Below are 12358 nucleotides of genomic sequence, written 5' to 3'. Positions count from 1 at the left end.
GCAAGCTAGCCATCAGTAGATTTAGTGATAACTTACAATGTCAAACACCAAGACAGAAAATGTCCCTTTTTTTTTTTTAAACTTGTTACAGGGTAATAATGTAGCTGACCCTTGCTTTAGCTATCTTACACCTAAGAGTAAGGGCAGATAGTGACTTTCTTAGTTTTCTCTTTTTATTACATACAACAGTATTAACACAGAGTGGTAAAAAAAAAAACTCCTATAGGTGTTCTTTTCCTTTTTTGTTGCTTGTGTCTGTCTGGCGATGACATGTAATTGGCTTATTTCCAGCCATGGAGAGTTTTCCTTTTTCTGTCATCTCCACAACGTTCTTTCGTGGCTGCATTACTGTGCTGTTCACCCCATCCCTTTATTGATCAAATACAGTACATTGTCAGACAAGTTGAGGAAATAAACAGGTCCCTGATGGATTAACAAACAAAGACAGACAAACAAAAAAATACCCCCGCTATACTCTGATAAAGATTTTAAAATGCCGTCTTTCCCCCTCAGTTTGTGTTTCTCCAGAAACATGTTGTTGTACCTCTTAAAAGATTTGTCCATTCTTAAGCACCGGTTCCACTGAAATAAAATCTCTTCTACTGCAGTTACCAATGTTTTAGTCAGTCACATGAGCTCATGAAGGTAACATTGAACTGTGCGGTTTGTTCGCTACTCGGACTAGATTGGTAAAGATGAGGAACAGCATGGAAAATTACAGTGGAATTTAAAGGGTCATCTTGTGAGCAGTCAACCTTCTAATCCAAACTTGCCGTGGCAACAATGTGTCAAATGCTGCTCAATCAGGTACCAGGTGATATCACAGCTGTGGCGGTATGTACCGTCCTGTTGGCCCGTTTTAGTGCTGTAACTCTGGCTGCCATTATCGACATTATCTTTTTCAAGTACAAGGTCTAATGTTGTTTCTCCTTCAGAACATATTTCAAGTGGCGGCAGACTTATCTGTCAGTGTGCATGTATGAAATAATGTGTGGTTATTGTAGGTGTATCAAGCCTACAGGCATGTTAACGTGTTTCAGGTATGATTTGAAATATGTGTGTGATAAATGTCTGAATTTCATTACTGGTGCAGTGAAACGTAAAAGTCAAAGCAGCATGACGGCAGGCATGCAGGCCACATCTGGGGTTTTCAGCATGACTGCAGGTTTGCTGGTAAGTCATGACACAACTCTATGTGCATGGACATTTGATTGACTGCACCCAAGCAATAGCAGTTGTGTGAATAGTACAATGTGTGCATCTAGCTGGATGGAAAATGTGCCAAAGGGACAGTGAACAATGATTTAAGGGTGTATAAAGAAAGACATGTAAGGTCATGGAAATAACCGTGCTGGGGCTAACCACAGTTTATTTTTTCCTCCTCTTTTCATCTTTGATTGTGTTAATATTATTTATGTGCAATTTTGATTCTAAAAAAACTGGACTTTTTCTTTTCCAGGACAGAATACACCACAAAGAGATGTCTGTGTTTGCTTTAGGGGCCAAGGACAAAGTAACAAAAGAGGCCGTTAGTGAATGTTGTTATAGTTTTGTCATAGAAAATGCAAAACCAGTGAGTGAGAATACAAGATTAGCAGACATGACAAAGAGAAGTGTTAAGGAAAGGTGAAAGAAGAACCCAGTTTGAGAAGAACAGCATGGAAACGTGAGGACTGTTTACTGTCCATTCATCCCCACCCATACCCCTCTATTCATCGCTAATGTGCTACAGGTGGGTCACTACACCACAGTGTTCCTCTGTCTGTATGGAGGGGGTGGCAATACATTGCCTGTTTTCATAGCAGCCTCTGACAAGTATTCCTGGTTTTCAGCCACAGCAGGGCGAATGCGTCCATTCTGGCGGTAGAAGAAGCGTGTGCTGCAGTCCTGCAGGTACTCAGGGTTGTGCAGTGAGGACTTGGGAGGGAGACTGTGCTGCCAGTATTCAGGATTGTCAAAAGTGGCTTTCTTGCCTTTCTTATCAAACATAATGGTGCCGCTGGTGATGCCTGAGTGCAGAGCGTGTCCTGAATGCCCCGAATGCAGGGTGTGTGATGGATACGATGGGTGGGGGAGGTGGCCAGGGGGTACCACATATCCAGTGGAGGAGATGGTGTGGCTTGATGTTGGTGGGTTGACTGTCTGCAGTACTGATTGTGCAACAGAGGATCCGGAGCCAGAGATGGAGACTGTGCCAGCCAATCCATTCTTGGCCCCAGTGTTGAGGAGGGTATTCAGGTACAGTGGCTCGTTGACATACTCATCATCACCATGAGTGGATTGACTTTTGGGGGCAGCAGTGGCTCCAGCCAAATGCAGAGTGTGGCAGCTAGCTCCATCAATCACTGTGTGGGCATCTCCATTCCTACGCCGTGTGACAAAGGGGTTTTCCTCTACAGGGATGAGATAATCTGGAAACAAAAAGGGGATATTAGCATTAGCTAAGGTCTCTACAGTTCTGTTATTGAATGTTCTAAGTTATAGTGTACATATCAGATGCTTTCAAACCCTTAAAAGAACTGGGTACACATTTAATATATTATTTTAGATAAGTACTGTATCACAACACAAACTATGTCATTTAGCTCATTTTTTCCAAACATTTAGAAATTTGATGAAGACATTCAAAACTGTCAGAGTAACCTGAATTGCTCTTGTCTCTCATGGCATTGCCTTTTGCTCCTCGCTCTGATAAAAGACCAGTGGGATCGGCGCTGTAACGCTGTCCATTACTGTCCTCACCTCCGCCTTGCAAGAGGAAAGGAAGCAAGAGAGAGTTTTAAAGTATGCCACTATGAAAACCTTATGTCAAGATCCATATATATTTTCTAATAAACTACGAGGCAGAGCTATAACTGTAGCCAAGTAACTTTAATTTGGGTGATTTAGGGATGACATCTTTATTTTTCATGGGCTGACCGTACAGTACATGGATTCCGATTAGTGCTCGAACGCAGCCATTACCAATATGTTACACTCTTCTCTTTCACTTCTTACTTCTCCAATGAAGTGACATTATAGACACGCTTGCATTGTTAAACTCACTTTACCTACCCAAACAAATATTGGCAGCAAGCATAAAGGGAAAACGTAGAAAAGAATAACTTGAGTCACAATGTCAACAAATAATTCAGGACATTTTCTCTGTTCCGATCTCACCTATCTTGTCTACTGTGACATGACATTTTTGTCACTGTGTCACTGGCTATGGCGTCACCTTGTGGTACATTCAGGCTCAGTGACTGAAAATAAAATGAGGGCTGATTTTGTTTCGCGAATCCTCTCTTTACATATTATAATCAAACCAGATTTTAAAATAAATAAACTGTACCAAAGAATTCTTAGGATATGTCATTAAGTTTCAGTTTATTCATGTAGAGTTTGGTAATGTTTACAAAAACACAAAACATAATGACTCTATGCTTGATATTTGTTTTCAATTTACTGGTATGAGCAACCCAAAGTATTTTTCAGAGTCCCTCAATTGAATTTAATCCCATGACCGCTGCTTTTGAATGTCATTCTACTTTACCTTGCACTGTGGTGAGAGTTGAGCCAGCCTCAAGGGTGCTTGACCTTGGGGATGCCTGTTTTCTCAGAGTGCCATTACAGCGGGGGTCATCCTGGCTACCACGGCCAAATCCACCAACTATTTTTCCTCCTGAGGCAAGTTCCTGTGGAGCGAGGCAGCTTCCAGTAACAGGGGGACCAGAGATCACTCTCGGCACGGCAGCCAGCATATCCTCCATGCTGAAACTGGGATCCTGACAGCCAAATTGGTTCTGTGTAGAAGTAAATGAGAGAAAGGGTTCAGTTAGGATAGTAGGAATGTGAGACTGAATTCAAAGAAAATCAGTTTACTAAGACAGATATACGATGAGAGATTAATGGCAAATTGTGTTTAAAATCTAAAATCTAATGTCGAAGTCAATGAACTTTAAGTTCATTACCTTCAAGGGGAAACTGTTTCTATTCCAATCTTTTGTCTACAAACTAGTTTGATTTTCTGGTGTGGTACAAGTACAAAAGCAAAAAAAAAACAATATAAAAAGTACAACAAAAAAAGTAAGACAAAGACTATTGTAAAAGTGACAATTGAAGTACTTTGTACTATTGTCCATCTGCAATATTAAAATGTGACAGGCAGGGGAGACAAACAGCAGTGCCAAACAATGATATGGCAGCATGACTGCCAAGTACAATTAAAAGGATTTTAATTAAAAGGCTCCATGCAGCAAGTCTTTAAGTAGCCATATCAGAAATGTCATGCTGTGTGCATTTGTGTCTACACTAATGACAAAAAAGGGCTTTTATGAACCTCAGCAAGTGCTTTACTCGGTTTATCTTTTCTCCCCCATATTTTCAGCAAGTTTTATTTTTTTAAAATTTTTTATTAACTTATCCTCAGGTTAATGCTGAGTCGTCTGTGATCTTACGGCAACAGTATATGGAATTTATTTCCCTTAAAGTGGACCTCTGGCTATTTACCTTATTTAATACTAAAAAATTGTTATAATAGTGGATGAAACATGGCTAAATTACCAGATAATGAGGTCAGCATATGATTAATAAACATTTTGAAAAATTTGGGATGCTGTGTAAAATGTAAATTAAAACAGAATGCAATGATCTGCATATCTCATGAACATATACTTTATTCAGAACCAAACCTGCATCAAATATTTAAACTGGGAAAACGTATCATTTTAAGAAAAGTAAGTACACGGCGATGTTTACAGGATCCCCTCGCTGTAAATTTCTGGGAACAGAAAATATAAGTTGCTGAACTTTTGGGGGAGGCATGCTGTCCCATTCTTTTTATCTCTCTCATATATATATACTACAGCTGTTCAACAGTCCTAGGTCTTCTTTGTGTTTGTATTTTTTGATTCACCACACGCCAAATGTTTTTAGCTGGTGAAAGCTCTGAACTACATACAGAACTGCATGCATACAAGCTGTTCCCTTTGTCCAAAGGATGTGGGTTCCGTGTTTTCCAAAAGAATTTCAAATATTGATTTGCGTTCTGCCTTGTTTCAGTCCACCTTAAAAAAAGCTTTGATATGGCTTCTTTGCATGATAGAGCTTTTACCTGCATTTCTGAATAGCACAGCAAACTGTGTACACAGTCGTGAAAGTGTTTCTGAGCCATGGATGGATTTCTATGAGTCTGACCTATTTTTAATTTGCAGTGCATTAAGGGCACAAAGATCACGAGCATGATCCAATATCGATTTTCATTCTTGTCCCATGTGCACATGTCCACATCCAAGAGATTTCTCAAGATCCTTTTTATCCTTTTAATGATCTTATATACTGTAGATGAAGAATAATTCACCGTCTTTAACATTGTTCCTTCAAGAACATTATTATGAAATTGTTCCACAATTTTTAGATGCACTTTTTCCCCCCAGATTGATGAACCTGTGTCCACCTTTACTTCTAAGAAACTCTGCCTCCCTGAGATATTCTATTTATACATAATCATGTTATTGACCTGTAGTCAGTTAATTTAATTCATTGCAAAATGGTCCTCCAACTGTTTCTTTTTAATATTGCTCACTTTTCCAGCTTTTTATTCCCTCATCTAAACGTTTTTGAGATGTTATTAATACTTTTCATAAAATAGCAAAAAGTCTCAGTTTAAACATTTGCCTTTTCTTTATCCTTCTGTAAATGAAATATGGTTTATGAGATTAGTAAATTATTGCAACTTTTTTCATTTAGATTTTATAAAGTGTCCCAACTTTTTCAGAATTGGGTTTGTATCTAAGATACAAATGGCTTCATACTCTAAATGCCCAGTTTCCAACAATTTCTTTTTTCTTTTGGGTCTATATGGTGTCACACAGAGACAGGTACATACTGATGGAGAGATCCATAATACGCTCATCACAGGCACACATCTCACCCAGTGAACCGTTTGTTTACCATACCCAAATCAGTAGAAATCTGCCTTAAAAGATCAGTGTCCTTAAAGCGGGAGAAGCTTAGATTCCTTTTTTCAGACAGATGGTGAATTGAGGAGTTTTATCAAAGTACATTGTAGCAGAAAATTATTTTGAACTATGGAAAATAATTTAGTGAAGTCCACAAATACAAATCTAAAGCAGGAAATGAGCATACTTCTTTACAAGCTTACTAAGTTATTCCAATAAAGTTTTTACTGAGTGCCCAGTTACTGATGACATCTGACTTTTGTCGCACAGTCATGTAAATCTTTTTTGTTTCCTTTTTTTTTGTTAACTTAGAGATCGGAGTAATGCAATTATTAGCAAATAGGAGCTTTAAACAAAACTGTGCCTACTGCTATATTTTGTCCAAACCTTTGCTTGAAATCTCAGGAACTTCAAAGGGCAGAATTGAGGGGCATTCTCATTTTCTGTATGCAACAGCATCGTTCTTTTTTCCTGATATATTACATGTGGAGTCTTCCCCAGTTTCTCATCTAGTGCTCTACATTATAAGCCAGAAGCAATTAGTTGAGGCCTTAGAGCTCATGCTGTTTTCTCATTACAGTGTAACTGCAGGTATATCTACTAAATTTCCCTCTTTCAATCCTCATTTATACCTATCACTCATCAAAAAATAAAAAACAAAATCAATCACTAACCTTAACACAAATATAAAACTGTGGAGTTTCTTTAAATCATATTCAAACACATGCACAGCTGTATTACTTTGTACCCTGAAGATGAACAGAGACTTAATCCAGTGTGAAGTAAAATATTAACTATTACTTGAAGAGTCAAGTAAAGTGCCCCGTTCACCTTTTTATCAAAGCACAAGCTTTTGGCATCACTTTAAACCAAATAGTTTTTAATCTTAGCATGCATTTTCATAATGACATTTCGGAGTATGGTGGCAATGTCTGTTTAAGTGAGTGCAGAACAAATTTCTTCCAGTTATGAGTCACAATAATAGAGTGAAATATGGCTGTATAAGTAAGTGTTTTAATAATCAAGCTCATTACAATAATCAACCTATTTGAAATTGAATGCAAATAACTTCATAATAATTTAAACTAAAAAGAAAGGCCCAGTAGTGGAAGAAAAGTATAGGCAATAGTAGGGAACAGCAGGGGGATTGTAAATATATATACAGATCAGGCAAATACATAATCATTCACTCTCTGAAATGCACTAAAACAGGTTTGAGACATATCTCTCATTGGCATTCAGTGGGTATTTTTATTCTGACATAAACACAGGGGGATTTTGGAATAGAAAATGTTTGAATTCTGGCTGTGTGACTGGTGCTGTGATAGATTTAAGTCCAAAGAGAGACTATGAACATTTGAACAGTCCAAGAACTGAGAAGATCTAGCTGTAAACTCCAATTCAGAAGAAGGCAATTACAACAGTTTCACAAAGGAGAAAGACGAAGGAAAACAGAAAGAGAATTGGACAGCAAGAGACAGATGGGCGTGAACGCGAGAAAGCTGTGTGAGTGCAGTTTTAAGGCCTCAGTCTTTTGTGCTTGAACAGAATAGTCCTGCATTGCACTGAGAAAACCATTCCCATATCACTTTAGAATGCATCTAAATGATTTGAGTACTTTTGCTATATTGTCCCATTTTTCATCTTTCAACCAGCCACACTGCTACTATGCTTAGAAAGAACTGGTAATAAGAGATGGTAATCCAGAGACCATGTCAAATTAAAAGATAAGAAACAAATTTAATGAAAAAAGTAAAAGAAAAACACACAAATTAAAACTTAAGTTCATTAAAGAAGTAATAACAAAAATAATGAAAAAGGGTTGGGCCACCAGTCTTCCTTACAGTGTTAATGAAGGGATTCACTTGGAAAACACAAACTGGCTTACCTAGGTTATTGCAAGAGGTTTCGAACTTTATGACTTTACAGTTTATCATTTAATAGATTTAATCTTGTGTACAATGTTAATAAGTTATTTAAAAATATTCCAGCTAAATATTTTTGTAGGAAAATCTGTGGACATCAACAACAGTACAGTGAACTGAAAACTACACTAAAATATTGGGTTAGATGTCTAGAATGTAGAAAACCATTATGACTAATGGCAGTTGGCACCTCCTATTACCACTGTTACTTCTAGCTTAAAATTCTGATAAAAACAGAGCAACAAGAACAAATTAATTGTTGAGTGAGTACATCAAAAACAGTTAAAATCAATAGCCCATCCAGCTTGACAATAACTACATTAGAAGGGCTAATGCAATCACATGTTCAACCAGCTGGCTAACCAGATCTGTCATCTTTTTAAAGCTCTATTTAGATATTTTACATAGACAAGAGCAAGTCATTTAAGAACTCTATTTGCTCTTATCACCACTGCCAGCTGGGTATACACAGAAGAAAATTAGTTGAACATTTTATGCACGCTTGATATTGTGAAGGGGTGTGAACCTACACCATAATCCATAGCCTTTTCTTAAGCCTATTGCACCATTGTGGTTCTGCCAGGGCCACTACAAAACCTAAAACTAATTATTAAGTGAAATCAACGCAGAACAAAGTCTGAAACAGGAGACAAACCGTGAGTTGTTGGCTGGCAAACTTGTGATTTACTTCACCACCACCACCCTTCTAGCCTCCAAATGTGGACTTAATCTCTCTTGTCACAGCACAGATGCCAGTGGCATCTGCCAGAATAGCAGTATTTGACATGCTAAGATGAAAACATGCTGTTAAGTCTAAGCTATTTTTAAAAATTCCTCCAAGTTTAAACAATCTATTTCTACCGCAAAACACATTGTGCAGTCACATTGCATAATGATCCACCTTAATAACACAATGTAAGTGTATCTTCAGTATTTCTTCCACATATTGAACATTGTATTAGGGCGCTTGAAATAAAATACCTTGTTGGAGTCCATCCTTGTGCGGGGAGTGTATGCCAGTGGGGGGATGTTGAAGGAGTGGGGCACCAAGTACTCCTCAGCATCCATCAGGTCATCTAGTTCCTCCTCATCCAAGAGGCTCTGGAAGAACTTGCTGTCACTGGGGCTGGGGAGCTTCATGCGATCATCACCCTGAGTAAAGTTTGATTCAGTTCAATTCAGTTTTATTTATATAATGCTAAATCACAACAATGGCCTCAGTGCATTTTATATTGTAAGATACAAAGTCTACAATAAAACTGAGAAAATCCCAACAATCCAAAAAAACAAAAAACAAAAACCCACTATTAGCAACAGTGGGATTGAAAAACTCCCTTTTAACAGGAAGAAACCTCCGGTAGAACCAAACTCAGGGAGGGGCGGCCATCTGCTGTCACCAGTTGGAAGTGAGGGGAGGGAGAAAAACATTTATTGACGATAAAGCAACAAGTTAAGTCAGACTGTGGTTTGGGGCCTTGTCATTGGCAGATCCATCTGATACTTTTGAGAAAGGCTGATATGCAGAGAAACAAGAAAGGGAGGGTGGGGCACAGAAACCACAACAAATGTGTATGGGGTGGAAGTAGACATTAATAGATATATTATCAGACGGAGAGCGTTTGGAGTGAGGTCCAGCTTGTTATTCTGATAACACATTAGCTATTATTTTTAACACTTTTATAGCCTCTGCAGCTTATATTTTACTGAAGTTAATTTGAAAATATCAGAATAACAAGTGTGATAATGTCAGATTTGTTTCATGACTGTTTTACTTGTGTTACTTAGAGAAACCTTTTTTGAATGAGCACTTATTTTAACACAACATAAGCAAAATCCATGTTTTTTTTCTTTTACAAAGAAATGGGAAACAGAAAAACTCTCTATATGAAAAACTGACACAGTAACCGAAGACACACTATAAAGATAACATACATATTCCGATACCATCAATTTACCTACCTGGATGACCAGATATCTTTGGGGATCTCGAGCCATTCGAGTGAACTCGGCAGCCAGCTCCTTGAACTTGGGTCGACTGTCTGCATCAATCATCCAGCCTGAAAGGCATTTCTTTATTATATATTTAACAATATGATGTTCCAAATAAAAATAACGTGTGTGTGGGGTGGAGATGCCATCTATACATCTTATTGATGTGTATAACTTTCCCAGTCAACATTCAATTTGAGGCTTCATCTATCCCCATCAGGATCCTGTTTTTTGTTCCTGTGTAAATTTACTGTTACCCCATTTAACTATTAGGAACAATGTGTTGAGAAGGTGTCAGTGGAGATTTGGCAGTGCAGTTGAGTGGTCTTCCTACTTTGGTGTCAAGGGTAATGCCTCCATAGACTGAGGCTTTGGATTAAAAGCTACATAATAATGCACAATAATTAGACTTTGATATCATCTTTCAAGCATTATTTTTTGACATGCAGCTATCTCTACAAAGTGAATAATTCATTGTGAACGGGTATTTATACGTAAAGTGATAAATTGAAATTATTCTGAACTTGAACTTATTTCCTGACTGGTCGATATGGTAGGTTAAATCTATCATGATGGTGGTTTCAATTGCACTCAAAGCAGCTCTGTATTACACCATTATGCTATTAAGTGGTGGTGATAGTGGAGTCTGGTGTGTTTGCTCGTGTATTGATGGGGCAGATGTGGTGGATTATCCCTGGGCCAACTGTGGTGGGAAGGTCTGGGTAACAAAAAACTGTAGCTAACCTGTGAAAGCTTGACATCAATCACATGACATGAAAACAGGCCATATTCCCCTACTTCTTAAGATTTTTGAAGATTTCATTTTTAAACCATTTTCCAGAATGCATTGTTTCATAATGATTAATTACATGAGTTTAAATTAAGTTCTCTTCTTTATTCAAATATAAATACTGTTTCATCGCTATAATGGCCATATGGAGCTATGTGCTCTTCTGCCAGTTTCCATGTGAACATGATGATATAATGCCAAAGCAATCATGTGGTCTGGCCTTGAGTACAGGCTGACTAGGTAAAGGATGGTTAAATGTGGCTTTAGATGTGAATACATAAATACATACACAAGCCATTTCAAATGTAAAATTGATTATCTTTTGTCTTGGTGCATAGCGTCTATTATTATTGCCAGTAAAGCAGAGGATAGTGAAATTAGTTAAAGCTTCAGAAGTACACTGAGCACATGAGCCTTTTCAGCATGTGCAGTGTTGCAGAAAGAAGTCAGATAAGAGGCAGGTGATAGTAACCTCTCCCTGCCGTGTCTGTGTCCACTTGCCAGATTGGCGCAGGTTGAGGGTGACCGTAAAAGCCAAGGTGACAGAAACGGCCAGAGGCTGAACCTTGAAGAGCAGTAGAGAAGGCTGAAGTGGTGCTGGCACCCAGTCTTTGTCCTGTCAGCAGTGGCCAGAGGGTATAGTGCCACCTGTGACCCCAGTGCCTGACAGTATAACAGCAGTGGCTGACCACTAAGGCCAACCTGTTCATGCTTAGCAGTCCTCTAAAATTGTATACAAGTATGATCAATTAAAAGAAAACAGGTGGGCTAAACTGTAGAACCGCAATCTACCGATTACCAAATGTTTTCTGAACATGTTTTCTATTCAAAACTAGCTAGCATGTTTCCTCATCGCTCTCAGTTTAACATGGTAGAAGCAGTAATTATTAATTCTGATTTATTTGATTTGTTGCATTTGATTTTAGTTTATTAAAGAGAGTTTCTGTTCTTCTGGTTACTTTGAGATTTTACTTACATTTGACCATGACCATGTAAACATCAATGGTGCAGATGGGTGGTTGAGGAAGACGCTCTCCCTTCTCTAACAGATCTGGGATATCTCTTGTAGAAATCCCATCATATGGCTTCCCTCCAAAGGTCATCAGCTCCCAAATGGTTACACCTGAAAGATGTAGGAGTAGTGATATATGAGCACAGAGGCAGACAGATTAAGTAAGGAGAGACAAAAAGATAATTACAAAAACAAGAACAAGTAGAAAGTTGAAAGCCCAAATTCACTAAGTAAGTGGAAATAGGAAAACAAAAATAAATGTTCCTTTTCTTTTAGAGTAAGGAAGCACAAGTGCACTTTGAAATCTTTTTCATTTAATGAAACAGACATTTGAAAAAGAGATGTCTTAAGAAAACAGTAAATGTTGTTTTACCAATAAGTCTCAGTCTCAAGCAAATTACATAAATAAATGACAGGAAAACATAGGCGTGACTCTGCTTTTAACCACCTTGCTACAGTGTCGCATTGTAAGCTATGGGTAAGATCTTTGTCAGACAGGTATGCAGAAATGACAAGGCTTGGATAAAAGCAACACCTTGTGCAAAGACTCATGATGTGACCAATAACAGTTTTATGCTTCCTTGTGCAAACTACACTCAAGTGTCCCCAAATTATTCCCTTATTCGCCGCAATTTTTTACAGATTGCAAAACCCACCAATCAGCCAGGTCTGGTCTGTTCTAATTAGCCACCAAGGAAAAAAT

The 12358-nt window shown here is 38.1% G+C and overlaps 1 protein-coding gene across 3 annotated transcripts in view; it reads right to left on the bottom strand.

Annotated features, from left to right (window-relative positions):
* Nucleotides 1-357: 357 nt before the first annotated feature.
* Nucleotides 358-12358, bottom strand: part of erbb4b (erb-b2 receptor tyrosine kinase 4b) — a 343575-nt gene continuing 331574 nt past the window's right edge. For all 3 annotated transcript variants that reach the window (XM_086266927.1, XM_086266929.1, XM_086266928.1), the window contains exons 23-28: nt 11620-11766; nt 9824-9921; nt 8846-9016; nt 3533-3782; nt 2644-2748; nt 358-2411 (exon numbers count right to left, since the gene is read on the bottom strand). In XM_086266927.1, the coding sequence (XP_086123053.1) occupies nt 1741-2411; nt 2644-2748; nt 3533-3782; nt 8846-9016; nt 9824-9921; nt 11620-11766 (1442 nt within the window). In that variant the 3' untranslated portion in view covers nt 358-1740. The remainder of the gene's footprint in view (nt 2412-2643; nt 2749-3532; nt 3783-8845; nt 9017-9823; nt 9922-11619; nt 11767-12358) is intronic.

This window comes from Aulonocara sp. 'chitande type north' Nkhata Bay, linkage group LG16 (genome assembly GCF_057382095.1).
Source record: "Aulonocara sp. 'chitande type north' Nkhata Bay isolate Kocher_YH1m ecotype deep benthic linkage group LG16, A_spYH_male_GT1.1, whole genome shotgun sequence".
NCBI lineage: Eukaryota > Metazoa > Chordata > Actinopteri > Cichliformes > Cichlidae > Aulonocara > Aulonocara sp. 'chitande type north' Nkhata Bay.
This window is presented reverse-complemented; position numbering and strand designations above follow the sequence as displayed.